This window comes from Chlorocebus sabaeus, chromosome 15 (genome assembly GCF_047675955.1).
Source record: "Chlorocebus sabaeus isolate Y175 chromosome 15, mChlSab1.0.hap1, whole genome shotgun sequence".
In the NCBI taxonomy this organism is placed as follows: domain Eukaryota; kingdom Metazoa; phylum Chordata; class Mammalia; order Primates; family Cercopithecidae; genus Chlorocebus; species Chlorocebus sabaeus.
The window spans coordinates 51449863-51468807 of record NC_132918.1 but is presented as its reverse complement, the minus strand read 5'-3'; the positions used below and the strand labels follow the sequence as shown (position 1 = coordinate 51468807).

At 43.2% G+C, this 18945-nt stretch overlaps 1 protein-coding gene and 1 long non-coding RNA gene across 9 annotated transcripts in view; one reads left to right on the top strand and one right to left on the bottom strand.

Annotated features, from left to right (window-relative positions):
- Positions 1–6214: 6214 nt before the first annotated feature.
- NMNAT3 (nicotinamide nucleotide adenylyltransferase 3) overlaps positions 6215–18945 on the bottom strand; it is a 116109-nt gene continuing 103378 nt past the window's right edge. For 5 of the 8 annotated variants that reach the window (XM_073023559.1, XM_038002793.2, XM_073023560.1 and 2 more), the window contains one exon: positions 6215–7412. In XM_073023559.1, coding sequence (XP_072879660.1) covers positions 7403–7412 — 10 coding nt within the window. In that variant the 3' untranslated portion in view covers positions 6215–7402. Of the gene's footprint in view, positions 7413–13424; positions 13508–18945 lie in introns of all 8 variants that reach the window. The other 3 variants (XM_008008920.3, XM_008008921.3, XM_073023557.1) reach the window with 1 other exon arrangement.
- Positions 7420–18942, top strand: LOC140713482 (uncharacterized). Its single transcript, XR_012095575.1, has 3 exons — positions 7420–7774; positions 17844–17902; positions 18809–18942. It is a non-coding gene; the product is annotated as an uncharacterized lncRNA (long non-coding RNA).

The window sequence follows — 18945 nt, the reverse complement described above, 5'->3', positions numbered from 1 at the left end:
AAGCCATTTGAATTTTGGAGACAAGGTTCTGGGGCTGCTGCAGAGGATTGGGCCCTCATGCCTGGCTCAGTGCTCCCAGTTCTGAGCTCAGTGTGCCTCTTGGGCAGGAGTTTCCTGGCTCCTCTGCAGAATTGGGCTGAAGGTGGTGTCTCACAGCCAGCTTCAGTTCCTTTCCTCTGCCCTCCCCTGTGGAAGGCAGGCTCATCCAGGACCAGCTTCTGCCCAATCGGCCAGGCTCAGGTCCTGGATGCCCACAGTGGAAGGAGAACAGTGAATAGTGACTGACATGCAGGTGCCATCCCTGCCAGCTTTCCTTTCTCCCTCCAATGTGTGGCTTGGCCACTAGCATGCCATCCTAGTCCACTGCCTCTAGCAAAACAGGAGTAAGGGGATATATGCACAAAATGTCAGGTTACTTGGGTTACTTTGTGATTTAAGGGGCACTTACTCAAGTGTTTGGGATGCCTATCATTTCCATTCTTCCTACTTACTCTTCCCCCTTAAAGAAATGTCATTGCCACAGTTTGAAGAAGAAACATATGGCCCCGACCTGCCAGTCATGGCCATGTGGGCAAGGATCAACAAGTCCTTTCAGGGACAGTGCATATCTCTGGGAATTTGGAATCATGACACTGAGATGAGGGGCGAAGGGGGAGGGTCATCTGGGCACAGGTGTTAAGGCTGCTGGATAGGGAGAGAGAAGGAGAGAGAAGAGAAAGAGAGAAGATGGGAAAGAGAGAAAAGGAGGGAGACAGAGAGGGAGAGAAAAGGAGAGAGAAAGAAGAGAGAGGAGGAAGGAGAGAGAGAGAGGAAGAAAGAGATGGACAGAGGGAAGAAGAGGGAGAAAGAGGGGAAGAGGAGGGAGAGAGGGAAGGACAGGCAGAGAGAAGGGAGAGAGAAAGGAAGAGGAGGAGGGAGACAGGGAAGGACAGGCAGAGAGAAGGGAGAGAGAAAGGAATAGGAGGAGGAGGGAGAGAGAGAGGGGAGAGAGGAGGGAACTTCAATTTCTTCTTCTTTTTTCCAGTTTTCCTGAAACCTATTATATGTCCTGTCATTGGGTCCTTCCATTCTTGACAGTCTTATGACACCTCCTTTATTTAGGCAGTTTGAAGAGATCCTTTTGGCCAATAATTAAAAATAATCCTTGACTTAGGAACCCAGCAAATGCTAGGAACAATATTTGCCCATGAATTGCTGTCTCTCTGTGGCAAATGAATTCCTGAAATTCTTCTTCATAGATTATCTGTCGAAATAAAGAAATGGATTTTGCTTAGGCTTGTATCAAAGATAATGAAGGAAAGGAATAAGGAAATGAGAATTTTAGCAGCTCTATGGGATTCTGCTTTTTATTTTATTTTTAAAAAAATCAACTTACTTAAAATCTACTGTCTACAATCTGGTAACATCTATTAGAATAAAATGTACACATACCATTTAACATAGCAATAAGAACTGCTGGGAATCTATCCCACAAAAGCACTGGCTTTTAAGGGTTTATGCGTAAGAGTGTTTATTGCAGCATTGTTTGTAGCAGGAAAAAAAACTAGAAAAAACCTTTGGACAATAACTTCCTAAACTGTTCTTCTAAACATCGTGTTGCACATACCATCAAGTATATGTGTATAAAAAGGGGTTCTTCGCAGGAGGCAGAGGTTGCAGTGAGCCAAGATCGTGCCACTGCACGCCAACCTGGGTGACAGAGTGAGACTCCATTTAAAAAAACAAAAAACAAAAAAAGCTGGGGGTTCTTTGTGAAAACATGCCTCAAAAACACTGGTTTACACAAAGTTAAACAGGTTTGTTTATCATGGGCTTCTCAGAACTATTCAAATGATTATTCAGACATTATTTTATAAAATATTGAGCACCCACTTTGAGCCAGAAGCTGTACTTAGGAGAAGAGTCAATAGTTTCAGGAGTGACGAGTGTCCTCAAGGAGAAGGACAGGGAGCTAGCAGTGCAGTGGGCAGAGCCAGAGAGGCTTCCTGAGAAATGTGACTTGAGGTAGAGAGTTGAAGAAGACTCTGAGTTACCCCAAGGAAGTGGAGAAGTGAGAAGGCGTGCCAGGCAGAGGGAACAGCACCTGCTGGAGCACTCATGGGAAAGAGGGTGGGATGAGAAGCTGGAGAAAGCCCCATGGGTGAAGCAGAGAGAGAAAGAACTGCAGCGGGGAGGCGGCCACCCCATGAGGAGCTGGGCTTTCACCTCAAATGCAAGCAGGAGAAACTCAGGGGGATTTTTCTTTTAAACACCTTAATTAAGGTATCATTTAAATAACACAATATCTACCCATTTTACGTGCACAGTGTGATGAGCCCTAGTAAATGTACACAGTTGTGCAACTATCTTCACAATCTAGTTTTAGAAGACTTTTATCACCCCCAAAATTTCCTTGTACCCACTTGCTGTCAATCCCATTTCCAGGCTCTGACCTGCTTTTGCTTCTTTAGTTTTGCCTTTTCTAGAAATTTCATGTGAATGGAATCATTTAATATGTATCTTCTGTGTCTGGTTTCTTTCGCTTAGCTCATTTTGAGGTTCATCCACGTTGTTGCAGGCATCACCAGTCCTTTGTAAAATTGCTGAACAGTGTCCTATTGCATGGATATAACACATTTGTTTACACATTTGTCAGTTGAGGGACACCTGAATTGTTTCCTGTGTTTACTATAGTGAATTATGCTGCTGCAGATGTTTGCCTACAAGTCTGAGTGGACATATGTTTTTATCTCCTTTTAATAGACATCTAAGAGTGGATTGCTAGATGGATTTGAACTATTTTAGTGGGCATAAAATGGTATCTCATGGTGGTTCTGGTTTGTATTTCTCTAATGACTAATGGTGTTGAGCACCTTTTCATGTGCTTATTATATTCATCTATGTATCTTCTTTGGTGAAATATCTTGTTTGGGGACTTGCTTGAAGGACTCACAGACCTCAGAGGCAGTTGCATCCACACAACGGTTATCATAGTGAAACACCACGCAACAGGAGGAAAGGCACATAAGGTAGAGTCTGGAGGTGTCCAGGTGCAGGCTTTTAAAGTTCTCTCTTCAGGGGTGGGGTTTCCACTGAACATGCTTCTCTCCCCAGTGGTGAAATGCAGCAACAGTGCATGTTGTTTCTGCCTGGGGGCCTTGCTTGAGACTCGACATCCAGAGTTTTTTGTGGGCTAGTGATGTAGGCACTCTTCTGCCACACGACCAAGGGTGATTACTGAAATTCCAAACTCCTAGAAGAAAAGCACGTGTGCACCATAAATCATACTGTTTGTACAAACAGTTTAGGCAAGCTGGTACTGTAGGATTCAGTGCCCTGGGAAGACAAAACAGCCTTATCAGTTAGAAACAGAGGTGACATTCCAAAAGCCAGGTTCTCAGATGCCAGGCAAGGGCCAGCTGCACAGGCAGACCCTTCTACAGAGCAACATCAGGCCTCCTGTGTTCTCCTCTCCCACACATGTCTAGTCAAATCTTTTGGTCATTTTTCAGTTGGGTTGTTAGTCTTCTTGTCATCAGAATTCTTTATATATCCTGAGTTTAAACTGTTTATTAGATATCCATTTTGCAATTTTCCCCCCCAGTCTGTGGCTTATCTTTTCATTTTCTTAATGTCCCTTGGAAGGAGTTTGGGAAGGGAAGTAATATGACCAGATTTGCACACACATACAGCTGCCCTACCTGCTATGTGGAGAATGGACTGCAGGGGTCAGGACTGGATTGGGGCATCCTGTTAGGAGGCTGTTGCGTGATCCAAGTGAGAAATGATGGTGTTTTGGATGGGGAGGTGACAGAAGGGATGGATAAAAGCAGCTCCATACAGGGGGTGTATAGAAGGTAGGACTGAGATGGCATGCATTCCACACATTATAGATTTTCAACAGGGGAACAGAAAGGAGGCCTCCCCAAACTCATCCACAGAACACATTATTATTATTCTTTCTAGTAGTGAAACTCCATTCATTTGTGGGATTTACATATTTGATAATTTGGAAATGTGGGACAAGATGAATTTGAAGGTTCCCTCTAGTCCTCACAGTCTGTGGTGCCATGAACAATCCTTTATGAGGTTATTTTAACAATACTAAAATATTCTGAGGCGTGTGCCTAGGTGCATGATTACAGATTGTTTATTAGTCACGCATGTATATATATAATGCCAATTTTTGATCCAAGAAAACAACTTCATGACTGAAATTGAACACAATCTATGCATGAAGATCCTTGCGGAAACAGAGGGCAGAAACATTGTTAGCATAGAAAGTGTGAGGATGGGGATAAGGAAATTCATATTCATGTATTAACCCAATTACCAAATGTACCTTGCAAATCTGGAGCGCTGTTGGTTTAACATGGGATTTCACATCATTCTGTCCCAAGTGACATAGACAGTATTATAAATGAAAAATCCTTTCCTCAGGCTAGGATACAGAGCTCCTCTCACTTGGGCAGTACATGCGATCACAGGAGAACCTTTATTTAAGGCTGGAAATTCTATTTACTCAGGAGCCCAAACCACTGTTTTTCTGTTCTTGCAAAATAAACAAAACACCCTGGCATAGTAGATGCAGAAAAGACCTGAGGGAATGGAAAGGAATGTGGAATCAGGTATGCAGGTCAGTGTCAACACAATAAATCAGGAGCACAGCAGTGATACATATATTTCTCTTCTGATGCTAAAAAAAGGCTACATGAATCAATGAGATAACGTGAGAGTACAGAAATTAAGATATATAATGTTTTATTTATAGATGTATTTAATGAAGTAGGTTTTGTGGTTCTGTTGTTTTATTTTAGAAAGAGGCAACATAAAGGCTCAGAAGTGGATGTTATGCCTGGTAGGAGCTGCATGATGCACACATGGATCAGGGAGATGATGACATCACCTCCAAACCTGGCTGGACCTGGTGCCCTGAGCCTATGGAGAGGCTGGACAGGGGGAAGGGGGCTTCAGACACCTGCTGTCAGGTGCATGATGCAATAAGGTACCCCTTCTCCAGGAAGTGATGATGAATCCAGCTCAGCATGCTGCACATTTTGGCCTCTTCTGCCTCAAGGCCTTTGCATGTGATGTTCCCTTTTCCTGAAAGCCAGCTGCCTCCACCTATCCCCAGATCTTGTGAACTCCCCCTTCAGGTCTCAAATACATTGTCACTTCCCTTCTGTCTACACTGTCATCAGGGCAAATGGCGAACACATTTTAGAGAGTCAAAACCTTGTACAGTTTTGAAGGCCCTTTTCCAGAAATAAGAATAAAAATTATTGATTTGAAATTAGAGATCCATATAATTAGGGCCCTTTCTAGGACCCTGGACACAAAGATCCTCTGTCCCTGGGGAGCTTCCAGTCTGGCTAGATGTGTACTGGATCCAAAGAAGGCTGGGTAGGCTGAGGTCAGAAGCACTCAGAGTCTTAGAAAACCAGAACTAGAAGATACTTTGGAGGTGTCTGATTAAATCTCCCATTTTAGAGGCAGGGAAACGGAGGCTCACAGTGGGGGAAGGGAGTTAGTCAAAGTCACACAGCTTGCTGTGGCAGATTTTGGACTAGGCTGTCTGATTCTCAGGGTCCTTAGGGACCTCTTGGAGTGCAGAGTTCATTTAGGGTGAGGAATGGCTGGCAGCTTCAGTGGTTCCAGGGATCAAAATCTGCTCCCCACCCTGACCTTGCTGGATCCAGAAAATCCTGATTTCCTACTTCACTTCATGACACATATGCGAACACTGAGATGTTTTGCGGGAGGGGGGAGAAAATAGATTCTTCCTAACAGGCTCTTTGTTTTTCTGCATGACTAAACCTGTAGCAAGGATGAACCAGAGTAAAACTATGGAGATGTAAATTCTGAATGCATTCAGTCATGTGGTCAGCAAGTATAATGAGTAAACCCAAACAGAATTAGGCCAATCAAAACCTTTCCCTAATTTGGAGCAGAATGACAAATCCTACATGCACATAAGGCCCCTATTCTAATATTTCAGAGACCTACCTGAAAAGAGCTATCGGCCCAGTGCTTTCTTTTAGAAGGCCATTTGTGTGGCACCAAAAAGCAATTGCTTCCTCCATTCCTACTACCTGGAAACACAAACTTTTAAATTCATGCCAGTTCGATCGCAACAGTAGCAAATTTCATGGAGCAGCTAAAAAGAAGAGCAACAGCTGGTACATCAGGCATTAATAATATAACAAAGGAAGAAAAAAGAGAAACTTTTCATTAGTACTTTTTGATGTCAATTTATTATTTATCCCTTTGCCAGTATTGAAACAGACAGGTAGTCATAAAACATTAAAAAAAGATCCTTTAAAACAGTCAGGCATCTGTTTTACCTCAGTTCCTTTTTAGAAACCTGGAAACCAGGAGCCCCGGCTTTTATACTATAGCAAGTTTGACACTTGCTATATCAAAAATACTGCTTGAGGATCACTACGTAGAAAGAGTTTTGTTTAAATTTTATGAAAGGCTGGTGAGGCAGGCAGACAATGGTTTGTAAGGCAAGATCCAATGTAAATCAGCAATGTGTGGTTTCCAACTGTTTGACTCCTCAGTTCATATTCTGAAACCAGGGCGTTGACAAAAACCCACTGTTCAGTAATTAGCATCCTGTCAAATCTTTCCAATCAAGACTAGCATGCTGCACCTGGTCCTAGTTAAAAAACGCACTGTGGGCAATTCTGATCTGACCCTCAGGGGCCCCTGCCACGCTCAGAACTGCAGTGTGCACGCCATAATTACCATCCACACAAAATAAGTAGGCCTCCTTGTCCAGCAGCTCTGAGAGATTCTGCCTAATCCTAATGGCCTGCCACACCATTTTAACTTCTTTGATAAATGTCTATCCTTGTGATTTAGACCTTTCCTCTCCTGCAAAGAAGGTATCTCTTTCTGGGACAGAAGACTCCTCGGAAGTAGAAACATTGTAGAAATAAAGCAAATGAAAAATGGAGAAGCAAAAACCAAAGTAAAACAGAAACCTTAACAGCCCTATCCTCAGCAGGAGCTTGCTGGAGGGGGTGTGGGTCGAGTCCCCCCTCCCTAGCTTGTCTTGCCCTCAGCGCTCTGGGTGCTTTTGCCTTTCCAGGCACTGTCCTTGGTGTAGAGGCCATGGTCCTTGATGTAGGTGATGACAGCATCGGGGATCAGGTACTTTACACTCTGCCCTTGGCCCAAAGCTCGCCTGATGTACGTGGCACTGATCTCATTCTGCACGGGCTCCTTGGCCAGGTGAATGTTGTGCTGGTGCATCCGTAGGATGGAAGATTCTGAGATGTACCCTTTTGGGTCGTGACCTGCCCGGCCCACACACACCAAGCCAAACTTCTCCACTATTTCCTGGATGTGCGCATCCTTCCAGAGGTTGGGGGTCTGGAAGGTCTTCAAGACGTCTGCCCCGCAGAGAAGCTTCAGCTCAGGCACAGCTGCAAAAACAAGGATGGACCCAGTAAAGTTACAGAAGGGTCACTGCCAGGAAAGACAACATCATATTCTGTTGGAGAGTCTCACAAAATGCTTTTCTTGGAATGTATCGAGAACTCTGTCTCCATGTTCATGACTTGAAAAGAAAAAGCATGTAAATGAATCTGCAGCTATTTCAGGGAATACAGTTGTAAGTAATGATTTAATCAATACACCTTTTGTTTAATATTGGAAAAGTGCCAACTAATACCAATTTTTTTTTTTCCAGTGTTCTAACAGAAGTCTGTCTGTGGTTGCTTTGGACCAAGGCAGAGTGCTCTAAAGGTGGCTGTGTTGTACCCAGTACTGTGTCTTCTGATGGAAGGTAAGGTTCTGAAAGCCCTGAGACCAACAAGCTGTGGGCCTTGGACAAGTCACTGCCCTATTTGAAATCCATTTCAGCCCTTGTGTCACTAGGAACTAGTACCTGGCACTTTAATATAAAAATCTCACTATAAAGATGAATTATAAAGGCTCTTTGGATAACCAAAAGGTCTCTAAGACTCCAGCTGGTGGCCTTTTCATTGCAGTTTCCAATAAAACAAAGCTCTAGAACAATGCTTAATGTGGATAATCCTTTGGAATGTGTTCTAACAGAATGCTAATTGTGATAATAAAATAATACATAACATTTATTGGGAGATTACTATGGGCACTACTACTAAGCTGTTTATGTGGATAATACCATATGCACCCCAGAACAATTTATGAGGTGAGTATTGTTGTGCCCATTTTATGGAGGGGGCAACTGAGGCAGAGACAGATAAGTGACTTGCTTGAGGTCACTCAGCTAGGCAGAGAAGTCAGGAGTCAAACCCAGGCAGCCATCCTCCAGGTGGGCAACTGCTGGGTTCTGCTGCTGCCTGCTGGTGGGAATCTGTACTTGCATTATACTGGAGAAGTCCTTCCTAGAGACCCAGACTGATTTTCCTGGCACTATCTATGTCCCTCTTGGTGAGCTAATCAGCAAAGGAAATCCACGTCTGTGCTAGAAACAAGCTGCAGGGTCTCTGATTCTTCCAGAAGCTGATCCCAGCTTCAGCAGATGGCAAAGACTGGGGTCCCAGAGCACTAGCACCTGTCAGTCACACAAAGTCTCAGTAAGTAGAGGCTCCAGGGCTACCATACTGGGGAAAAACTTGGTGTAAATGTTCAGTTTGGGATCCTCTAAGGTGGAACCTTTGAAGGAATCCAAATGTGGACCAGAGAGATGAGTTCACACAAAAGCACTGGAGTGACTGTGGATTGGAAAGGGAGAGACTGGAGGTGTCATGGAGAGGTCTGAGTCCTGGCCTCAATTGGGCACAGGCTGCTGTGCGGCCAGAGCCAAGCCCTTTCTTCCTCTGGGTCTCAGTTTCCATGAGATGATGAGCTCTGGACTCATTTAAAGCAACATATGCAATCACAGAAACACACTTTTCAGATGCTCTAGTGGCATAATACTGGTCTAGTAAGTGATATTCAAACATTCCTTCATTCACGCATGTAGGAACTCTTAGTGGTTACAAACTAAGACTCTAGATCCAGACACCTTAGATCCAAATTCTGGTTCTGCCATTCAATACCCCTCATGCGATCTCAACTTTAAAATCAGGATATTACGCTTCATTTATTCATTCACTTATCCATTTACTCATTTATCTACCACTCTATTCATAGAAACACCCACTCAACATTTATGAATTATCTCCCATTGTCTGGCCTTTTTAAACCAATAAAATTGCATTTAACAATTATTTGGTAACACACTTTTCACTAATTTGGGCTGGTCCCATTGCTCACAACATAATGTGTATTTGAACTGCTCTGCATCTGTGAAGTTTTACTCCAATTTCTTATCTATCCAACCAGTATAGTACAAAGAACTATGTTTGGTCTTTCAAACAATTAGGTAGTTTTATGTGATCTTCCTATGGGGAAGGTACTATGATGTGCATTTCATTCCAAGTTCTGCTGGGGCCTGGGACACATCCCCTCTCTTCCTACAGGTCAGAGAACAGAGAAGATACCACCTTCTTTTTGCAATAGATTTTTTTTTGTGGGGAAAATTTCTGCATGTCAGGTTCAAGATTTGGTACTGTTTGATTCATTAACAATGACAGTAAGGAATACTATTCACTTTGAGCCTTGCCTAGAAGGAACAAGTGCCCACACCTCCCCTGCCCCCCAAATCAAAGGCGGATCTGTGAGGCTGGCGGTGCCTGTTATTCCACGATGACAATGCCATGTGATAGATCACTTCTCAGGCAACATGGGCCGCAGACCTCCAACTCCTGGCAGTCCTGTCTTCAGGGCTCACAAAGGCATTCACACATCTCTTCTAAATCCATTTATAACAAGGTTACAAAAGTTTTAGACTGAGTGATTCTATCCAAGTCCAAAGTATGTAACTCCAGGGTGTAGTATAAAGAAAATCAATATGATTTCTCCTAACAGTGATACAGATACATAAACAAACAGGATGTCTGTGGGCATTTTGGGGGCAGTGTGCTCTACCTTTGAGTAGCTAAGGGCTTTGAAAGGCAGATAAAGCTGAAATTTACATAGACTGTGAGGGAAGTGCCACTAGGATCTTTGAAAGTTTGGTTGTCCTAAGTCTGTGAGATCAAAGAACACCAATCTTGAGGTCAGTCAGCTCTGGGTTCAAGTTTAAATCTGCTGGTACCCTCAGGAAAATTACTTAGCCTATGTGCCTATTTCTTCAGCCATAAAATGGGGATAGTAAAGCTTTCTTTGGAAGTTATGGGAATTGAGCGATGGAGAGAATGCAATGTAAATTTCCTGTCTGGCGCAGCATGTGAACACTGCCACCAACAGCGATGTCTGTCATGGTACCTCACAGACACACTCAGAAATGTGGGACTTCTGGGTCTAAACAGGACAAGAGAGATGAAGCATCTGACAGGCAGCACCTAAATTTACCATACAAGGCCACCTTGGAACATTCAGTATAAAACGGAAACAGATAAAGGGCCTGCTCTGTTGGGAGAGGGAATCCTCTGAATGTGGCTGAGCTGTGCTCAGTTCCATCAGCCATGGGCGGGGGCCACCTTCACAAAAGACAGACAGAGTCAGCTGTGAAAGAACTGGAGGCATCATCCATCCCAAAGTGTCACACCCAAGCAGCCCAGAATGTAGCAATCCATATGACTCTGGGTGAGCCCAAGGAGGCCTGCAAATCACAGGAGTGATGGGCAAAGCAAGGCTCTGGCAGCCAGAAATTGCTGAGCTCATCATGTAATTTGCAACCCCAGAGTATAACAGCACACCAATAGAATACGCAACACACAAAATGGTCCTTTAGAAATATGTCACTAGTAACACACATGCCATCTCATCAAAAGCCAAACTTATGCTGAGAAAAATTCCACCTTCCTGTTTTTAATTGCTCTACATTTTACCCCAATTACAAACATCAAACTGTGTTCATTATGGAACATATGGAAAATATGTAAGTACTTAAAGCAGAAATAATAACAACAATAATTCTGCTTTCAATAAAACACCATCAGTTTTTAGTGTATTTCCTTAGTCTTTTCTAGTTAGACATGCAAACAGATGTGAAAGTATACTCATATTTTTATATACTTGAGATTATATGCAGTATTGTATCCTGATTTTTTCCACTTCCTTCATAAGCGTTTCTCCACACCATCAAAACCTTTTATGTAGTTTCTTTATCCTAGGTATACAGTAAAACTTACGTATACTTTACATTTAAACATTGAGATTGCTTTCACTTCTTGCCATTGTAAAAACTGTTGTGATAAACATCTTTCTGCATAAATAATTGTCCCAATCTCTAATTATTTCCTTAGCCAGATTCCTAGAATGGGAATTTATCAAGCAGAGTGCAAAGATTTTTAAACAGTTTTCACTTCATGTAAACTTCCTTTTTAAAAAAATAGTTACTTTAGAATAGAACAAGATGAGTGGGATTTATGGTCTGAAAAGAGAGAAAGAGGCCCTCAACAATATAGGGCCAAGCAGAGTAAGTTGGTAGCCCCTAGAAAACTGAATCTGGAAAGAACCTGGAGTGGGCTTTGGCAGAGGGAGAGAGCTCATATTAATGAGAGCAGCGAGGGCTGGTTCCACAGGGAAGGTGAATTCTGAACTGGGCCTCACAGACAGGTTTTCAATAGGGCAACAAAGAATTAAGAGGAAGGAGGGACAGGCCAGGCAAAAAGCTGAGACAGGGATTCTGGAAGCATACGCAGAGAAGCGAAGTGTGAGAGGATGGGATCCTCAGTGTGTTGTCCCTCCTGAGTCACTCTGGCTGCCCCTGCCTCTCACTGGAGGCTCTAGTCTGCCCCAGTGGCATGGAGTGCCTCACACTTACACCATCTCCCACCCTTGTGCTTTCCTTAGCCTGCCCCTTGGCCCAGAAATGTCTCCAACCTCAATAATCCAGCCATCCTGCAAGTCTCAGTGCAGGTGCCCCCTCTTCCAAGCAGCCTTCCTAATTCACGCCTGGACTCACCTCCATTCATACCCTGCCTCCAGCTTGGGATGGGGGCTGGGGCTGGCTGTCTCTGTTCTCAGCCTGAGCCCAGACTCTCTTCCAGTGAGGTGCTCAGAAAGTGTCTGTAGAATCCTTTAAAGAATGCCCACTGAGTCAGAGATGATGCAGAAAGAGGGAGAGGCTGATAATGAATACTGGGCACTGTGCTTATGGGGGATGGGTGGGAAGGAGCCCATGCAGGTAACGGAGAGGACAGGCAGACAGAGAGACCAGAGGAATGCAATAAACATTATATGAGACGATTATATAGGAGGTACTGTAACTCCTTCTTAGATTCTTACTCTCATGCACAGTCCCCCAGACTGGCTGTAAAGCAAATCCTCAGAGTGCTTATTAAATATCCAGATTCCTGGGCCCTACTCCCACTCAGACGGTCTGGGAAGACACCTGGGAATTAGTGCTTTTAACAAGCTGTGCAGGGGATACTGCTGTGAGTGATCCTTTGGCCAGAATTTGGGGACTGTTGCATGGCACCTTTAGGGCCTGGTGGCATTTCCAAGTCTTTTTAGAAGAGTGTTTCCCAATCTTGCTCTAGGAAGTGCTAGTTCTGAAAAATACTAACAGATATTGAACAAAGAGTTCCATACTTAAAAAAGTGGTAAGAATGACTGCAAGGTATTTCTCTTTCTTGTAGAATCACAATGCCCATGGACATAGTAAAGGCTCTAAAAAGTCCTGCAGTAAAGAAACCATATTAGGTGTGCTAAACCTTGGCATTCCTAAACTCTTCTAATCTGGAGGCAGTGTTCCACCAACCAAAGTCTGGAGACCCTGCCATAGGAAATTCTGCAGATGACCTGCTGGAATCTGCACGCCCACCGCTGCATGGTGCTCCTGCTTATCTGCATGAAAGCGTTACGCATTTTGCCCCTGACACCAGGGCAACTCACACGGTGAAATCACAGCCAACAAGGTTTTATCAAACACCAGGAAATGACAACACTTCCTGGCTTACACATCTAGGCTTACAAATTAAGAGGATAATCCAAACCAACTTTAAATTCCCTTAAAAATAGGTTTCCTCTTTTGAGTGAACCATTGAGTAATTCTGCTATAAATAAAGTCTTAGTCTCTTTGTTCAAGTTTTATAATGGCATATTTTACATTCAAAAAGGCTAAGGCTTTTAAAAGAAACCCAGCAGCACTCATCAGTTTATCCCTGTGTGACCCTGACTATAATCCATGTCATTAGAACAAGTCACAAGGGTAGGTAAACTTCTTTGGGGCAAAAAATCCCAAATTAGCAGAGCAATTTACAGGGGGTGGTGGCAGATTGTCTAATCTGAACTTCAACCTCGGAAGTGTCATCCCAACCAGGCAGGCCTTCAATTCCTTATCTGTGCCCAGAGGGTTGGACTCAAGTTCTCTGCAGCTGTGACCACCCCTATCCGCTTCAGTTCTCACAGAATCCCTGACATCTCATTCTCCTACAGACAAGAGGGTTGGCACCCACCTGCAGGGGTTGGGGAGAGTGTTTTGCCATGGTCTGGGCCTTCCATCTGGGGTGGAGATCTGAGCAGTTCGCTGTGATGATGCCTGCGTTGTAAACACATGGGCTCAGGGTATGTCTGTCCTCCAGCCCTCAAAACCACCCAGGGATTTTCAGATTTTGTCTCAACCTGCTTTTATATACTTTAGTTCACTCATTCCACAAATAACTGTCGAGGGCCTACTCTGTGGCAGGCATTGCCAGGTGCTGGGACAGAAAGCCATGTGGGTCTTCACGGAGAGTCCTGTCCAAGACAGTCCACTACTTTCCATGTGACATGGGTGAAGGCAGGGAAATTAGTACATTTCTACTCTTTTAACATTTTCTTCAATATTTCTCAAAAAAAAAAAAAAAAAGGAGTCACTGTTGAGTAGGGGTTAAGGACATGGCTATTAGAATCAGACAGACTTGAATTCAAGACACATTTTCATTTGAGAAGCAGGGATAACAACACCTGCTTTTAGGCTCTTGTGAAGGTGAAGGAGACACACACATTTTGAAGCACTGGCACAGTGCATGGCCCACAGCTAGCTCCCAGAAAAGCTGCCTGCTCTCATTAGGAACTAGTACTTTAGAAGGCAATAGGGTGACGGCCAAGAGCCAGGGCTTGCAGCCAGATGGCCTGGGTTGAATCTCAGCTCCTCCACCAGCTGGCTGTGTGACCCTGGGTGGGTGATTTCAAGTCTCTACGTGGATGGTGCTGCATCTGCCAGTGAGGAATTATGACAGTGCCCACCTCTGATGGGTGGTTATGAAGATTAAAGGGGTTAATGCACACGAAGTGTACTGGGCATTTCAAATATGATTAGACTTTCACAAATTTGGCATGCCTGCCTTCTTTAGCAATCAATCTTCTGCAAATCATGAGATACCTATATATGCTTTTGTCAAACACAGGCAATCATTATACACCCCTTCTTGCATCAATTTGATCTGCCAACTTCCACTTCCTGTATTATGCATTTACTAGAGCTGTATTTAGGGGGCAGTAGTGCCTGGTGAGAAAAGCATATGCTTTTCAGCCAAAGTGGGTGGGTTTAAGTTCAGGCTTTTTTGCTTGAATGACCCTGACACCCTGTAGTGTTGATACTCTCAGAGCCACGTGGACCTCATCTGTAAACTGGTCATGAAAGTTAATGCTGGCCTTATCTACACTGAGTATCACAAGATCATGAATGAAAAAGTGCTTCTACCTTGCCAAACACTGGGGAAGTGGCCTGTAGCTGAATATCATTGGGAGGGGGCACAGTGTTAAGTTCTAGAATTAGACTGGGTTGGAATTCTGGCTCTAACTAGTAGCTCTGGAGTTTCAATGTCTCTAGTTTCTTTATCTAGAGAATGAGGGATAATGACAGAACCTACCCCAGAGAGCTTTTGTGAGGATTAATTGAAATGCTTAGCACGAGCCCATACAGAAAAAGAGCCCAATAAATGTTAACTGTTATTATCATTACTCTTAGTCTATCTTCCCACCAGATTGTGAACAGGGACACCACTGATTCATCTTTATATTCCTAGCACCCATGAAAATGCTCCTTAGGTCTGCTGAATTCAGGAATGATGGAAGGAGTGGACGAATGAATACATTTAACCTGATTCAAAGCCCTTCCAGATAATCTCAGCAGAGTCTTCTTAGAGCCTGGCGGGACTCAGTGTTTTTATTATTGTTTTACTGCTTTGATTTTGGTAAACTTTATTTCTGAGGATTCACCCTTGGATTGGTATGGGCTCTCACATCAGATTGAAGTAGATCGAGTCTCACCTCCACTTTCTAACTGTAGGACTTGAAGTATTTTACAACCCTTTCTGAATCTCCATGTCCTCATGTATAAAATAGGGCTAAACCCACCTACCTCTTGGAGTTGCCGAGCTTATTAGATATACATGAAAGAGCCTGGCACACACAGAGGGTGATCAGTAAAAGGTGGTGGTGTTTCTCATTTTACTTACCTTGAAGGTGCTAGTTCAGGTTGACCCTACTTTGAATATTAGCTGGATCTCTGAACTTTGTTGTGGAAATAATTACTTTCAATACAACATGCATTTGCCAGGGACTTCCACTGTGCCTCCATGGGGCATGACCATTACTGCTTCTTGCTGCCTGCCTGAGTGGTACCTTGGGCCTGTGGACTGACCCTGGGGGCATGTTCTTGGTGTCCTCAGCAGCCCCACTGGTCTTCAGGAAAGATTGGAGGGTAGCTGTGGCAGGTGTGAAGCCAGCCACATCATGCTCCCAGCCTGTAGATCCCTGTTTTTGAAGATGGCCATAAACATGACTTCAGAGCTCCACAGATGGGAGCTCCACGTCCTGTTTATTTGAGTGTGACTGTGATTAACGTAGCCTCTCTGAGCCTCAGTTTCTTTATCTGTAAAATGAGGACAACACAAGATCACGTTTGCAAAGGGATGCATGAAAGGGTGATGACGATGATGGATTACATCAAGTGGCATGTGACTAAGGCCTTGCCCACATCACAAGGAAAAGGTGAGTGACATATGTTATCAAGTGTCCTAAAGGCATGGAAGTTGACCTAGATTTAAAAAATTAGAATAAAAAGAAACAATCTTATAGGGAAAGAAGGAATCCTTAATACGCTCCACAGTGAATTTCCATTAGAGCGATGTTTGTTACTGTGCCACTATGATGTAGATTCACTACGGACATTATCAAGAGGAAACTAAATGGAGCAAAGGATGGGGTGGATTTCTACCATGCTTCTAAAACCACCTGACTTTACAATTATAACTGGATTTTCAGTCTTACAAATCCTCAATTTTGAAACTTTTCAGAAATGCAGTTGGTACATTTTGGAGATGAAACTCACTCCAAATAATAATTTTAAAAATCTTAATCAGCATTTTATAAAACTGTGTTGACTGTAACAGTGATTCTCAATTTTGGTTGCATAAAATACATATGGGAACTTTTATGAAAATAGCAATGTTTAGAGCCCATCCCTGACAAATCAAAATCTTTGGGGTGGGTGGGAGGAGGTGAGCATTTGGAAAAGCTTATTAAGTGATTCCTGCAGCCAGAGTTGAGACCACTGGTTTGGATGCATCTTGGTACTGATCATCAACTTAATTCATATGCTTGGTAGCTGAAGCTGTTGGCTAGCCATATATTAGAACAACCCCATAGCTTTTAAAAATCCTGATGCCCCAACCCAGACCAAAGACATGCTAGTCTCTGGGGTAAGACCCAGACATGGGTACTTTTAAAAGCTGCCTGGGTGATTCCAGTATGCAGGCCAACACCAAGAAACACAGGAATAAAGGAGATATAAAACAAAAAAAATTAAAAACAGGCCGGGTGTGGTGGCTCATGCCTGTAATCCCAGCACTTTGGGAGGCTGAGGTGGGTGGATCGCCTGAGGTTGGAGTTGGAGACCAACCTGGCCAACATGGTGAACCCCCACCTCTACTAAAAATACAAAAAATTAGCTGGGCGTGGTGGTGTGTGCCTGTAATCCCAGCTACTTGGGAGGCTGAGGCGGGAGAATTGCTAGAACCCGGGAGGCGGAGGTTGCAGTGAGCCGAGATCGTGCCACTACACTCCAGCCTGAGCAACAGAGCTTAATTCATAAACTTGGCAGCTGAAGTGGTGGGCTAGCCTGTATTGGAATCACCATGGAGCTTTTTTTTGAGACCCTATCTCAAAAAAAAAAAAAAAAAAATTAAAAAGAAAACGAATGCGTTCAGTACAATCTTAGCTCACTCCTGTATTTTGCAGCCAAAGCACAAGTAATCATAAATAGTACTATGGTCAACTCCTATTTATCCATGAATGGCTTCTCTGTTTTGAGGACAAATTATGGGCCAGCATTAGGGATTCAGGGAAGGTAGCTAACATTATTAAGTACCTACCATAAACCAGGTGTTTTGCCTACATCATCTCATTTAATTCACACAGAATCCTAGTGAAGTGGGTGATGTCATTTCCATTTTATTAGGTGAGAAACAGAATCCTAGTGAAGTGGGTGATGTCATTTCCATTTTATTAGGTGAGAAATTGAGACTCAGGGAGGCTAAATCACGTAAGTCATTCAGCTAGTAAATTTGGCTCTAAAACCTGTGTCCTAGGCTACAGTGCTTCTCACTGGGTGGAGGAGAAAGCGTCTGTTTCTGCCTACATATTCAAGCTAAATTACTTGTTGGATGATCTATCTATTCTCTTGCTTCTATTCCCCCTCTCTTAGCCTAGATAAATGAGAAGTGACTGCATGACTCATTCTAAAAGGATGATCTAGGTGTCAATTTATTCCTTATATAATTTGCAATATATGGGTCTTTGTTTATACTAATGGGTAGTTTAAAAAAATAAAGAAGAGCACGTGTCATAACAATTATTTTATAATGGCTCTCCTTTTAATTTGGCAACAGGTTCTGAAGCAACACTGTAACTGCTGAATGCTTCCGGCTGCTTCTTTCCCCAGTAAAAGGTAAGTAATAAGAACCAGGATATAAAAACTAAATGATGACCTCTACTAAAAAGGTAAACCTTTTTCTCCCAAGTGATTTTGAAGACAAGTAAAAAGTGAAAACTAAAACACATTATGAACAGGCCTGTCAATCATTCCACCTTGTCCCTCGTGCCTCCCATTTCCTGCCGATCCTAGTGGTTCTAAATAGACAAAAGACACAGCAATTTGCAATCCCTTCCAGCAGAGCTGGTTGCCATTAGTGATGAGGCAGACCATCCTCACAATCCCAACAGCCAGGAGAGGTGGGACTTCCTGCTTCTCTGGCAATTCCCCTTAAAGTTTGCAGACACAAACTAGTGACCCACTGCCCTAACATTCAGGGCTGGCTTGGGGTTTTAAACAGTTTGATTACTTATGCTGAATACAAATAGAAATTCCAGAAGAAAAAATAATCCAGAGTAACTGTTTCTAGATTTATAGTCTTTTTTTCTATTTCACATAAAAGTCTGGGTTTACATAACCCAGGAATTGTACAATTAAAAAGACAATTTTTAATTTTAATGAAAATTAAAAATCTTTATTCTAAAGATGTAGTTTTCAGCCTAGACTATGATAAAAATAACAAAAGTCCCACCTACTGAATATTATTATGTAGTTCTGGGTCAGGAAAGTTATTTACATTTAAAAAATCTTCATTAGGTTTTGCTGTCTCCATTTTGCAAGTGAGAAATACATCTCAGAGACGTCAAATCACTTGCTCAAAGTCACACAGCTACTAAGTGGTGGCGCTAGACCCCAGTGCTACAGTCATCTGACATAAGGTTGGGTGTTTCTACAAAGTGCTTTTGAAAGGATAGTGTTTTGTAATTTTTCTGCTCAGGGACCCCTCTGAGAATGTGAATCTGTTGGTCTCTCTCCTGCTAGGTAGAAACTGCTTCTTGGATATTTGCTGAGAAGGCCTGGCAGAAACCCAGCCCCACAATCTGCCCTACCTTTCACCCCGCAGGCTCTGCAGACATCTCCCGTGACCCCTGGTCATCACACAGGAGAGTGACTACCAT